The sequence below is a fragment of the Vombatus ursinus genome, unplaced genomic scaffold (assembly GCF_900497805.2).
Source record: "Vombatus ursinus unplaced genomic scaffold, bare-nosed wombat genome assembly UNPS02000651.1, whole genome shotgun sequence".
NCBI classification, from domain to species: Eukaryota; Metazoa; Chordata; class Mammalia; order Diprotodontia; family Vombatidae; genus Vombatus; species Vombatus ursinus.
The window spans coordinates 1-811 of record NW_020940429.1 but is presented as its reverse complement, the minus strand read 5'-3'; the positions used below and the strand labels follow the sequence as shown (position 1 = coordinate 811).

The 811-nt window shown below is 58.1% G+C and overlaps 1 gene segment (V, D, J or C); it reads left to right on the top strand.

Annotated features, from left to right (window-relative positions):
* Positions 1 to 317: 317 nt before the first annotated feature.
* On the top strand, positions 318 to 806 carry LOC114039312 (the record flags this gene model as incomplete). The annotated part of the segment is given in 2 exon segments: positions 318 to 436; positions 594 to 806. Coding segments are annotated over 2 exon segments (259 nt in total), but the record flags the coding sequence as incomplete, so codon positions are not given.
* Positions 807 to 811: the final 5 nt, after the last annotated feature.

The following is an 811-nucleotide window of genomic DNA, read 5'->3' as shown; positions in this document are numbered from 1 at the left end:
TGGCCCACGGGGAGAAGGCCCCAGTGCACAGGGAAGGTCCAGGAGGAGAAAGCAGTCCACTTAAACTGACAAGGTCCTGGAGCATCAGACACAGAGCCTGAGGAGGAATGAGCCTGACTCCCAGAATCCCAGAATCTCAGAGTAGGAAATGACCTCAGGGCCATGATGCCCCTCCCCTGTCAGAAGAAGAACCCGCCCCCTCTGACCCAGGAGGCCACAGGCTTGGTCAGGCCTCACCTGAGGCCCCTCCTTCAGGGATCCAGAGCAGGAGCAGATTTGCATGTGGGGCCTCCTCCCTGCAGGGCCTGGGCTGGTCTTAAGAGAGGCTTTAGGGAGCCCAGCCCCAGCTAGGGAGCCTCAGGACACTGAGCTGTGGGAGGAACCTTGACCATGGCCTGGATCTCTTTGCTCTTCTCACTCCTGACTGTCTACACAGGTGAGGCTTCCCAGGGACTCCTCCCTGTGGCTCAAGCCCCACAATGTCTCAGGTCAGGCCTGCCCTGAGCTCATCTTGAAGCTGCTTGAGGGACCAGCATCCCCTTGGGGAGAGAGGCCCCTGCCTCTGGCCAATGTCTTCTTTCCTCTCCTTGCAGGTTCTGGGGCCTCCTATGTGCTGACTCAGCCACCTTCAGTGTCTAAAAGCCTGGGAGAGACAGCCTCCATCTCCTGTACTGGGGATGAACTTAGTAGCTACTATGTATACTGGTACCAGCAGAAACCTGACCAGGCCCCTAAGCTGGTGATTTATGAAGATAGCAAGAGGCCCTCGGGGATCCCTGCCCGATTCTCTGGCTCCAAGTCAGGGAACACG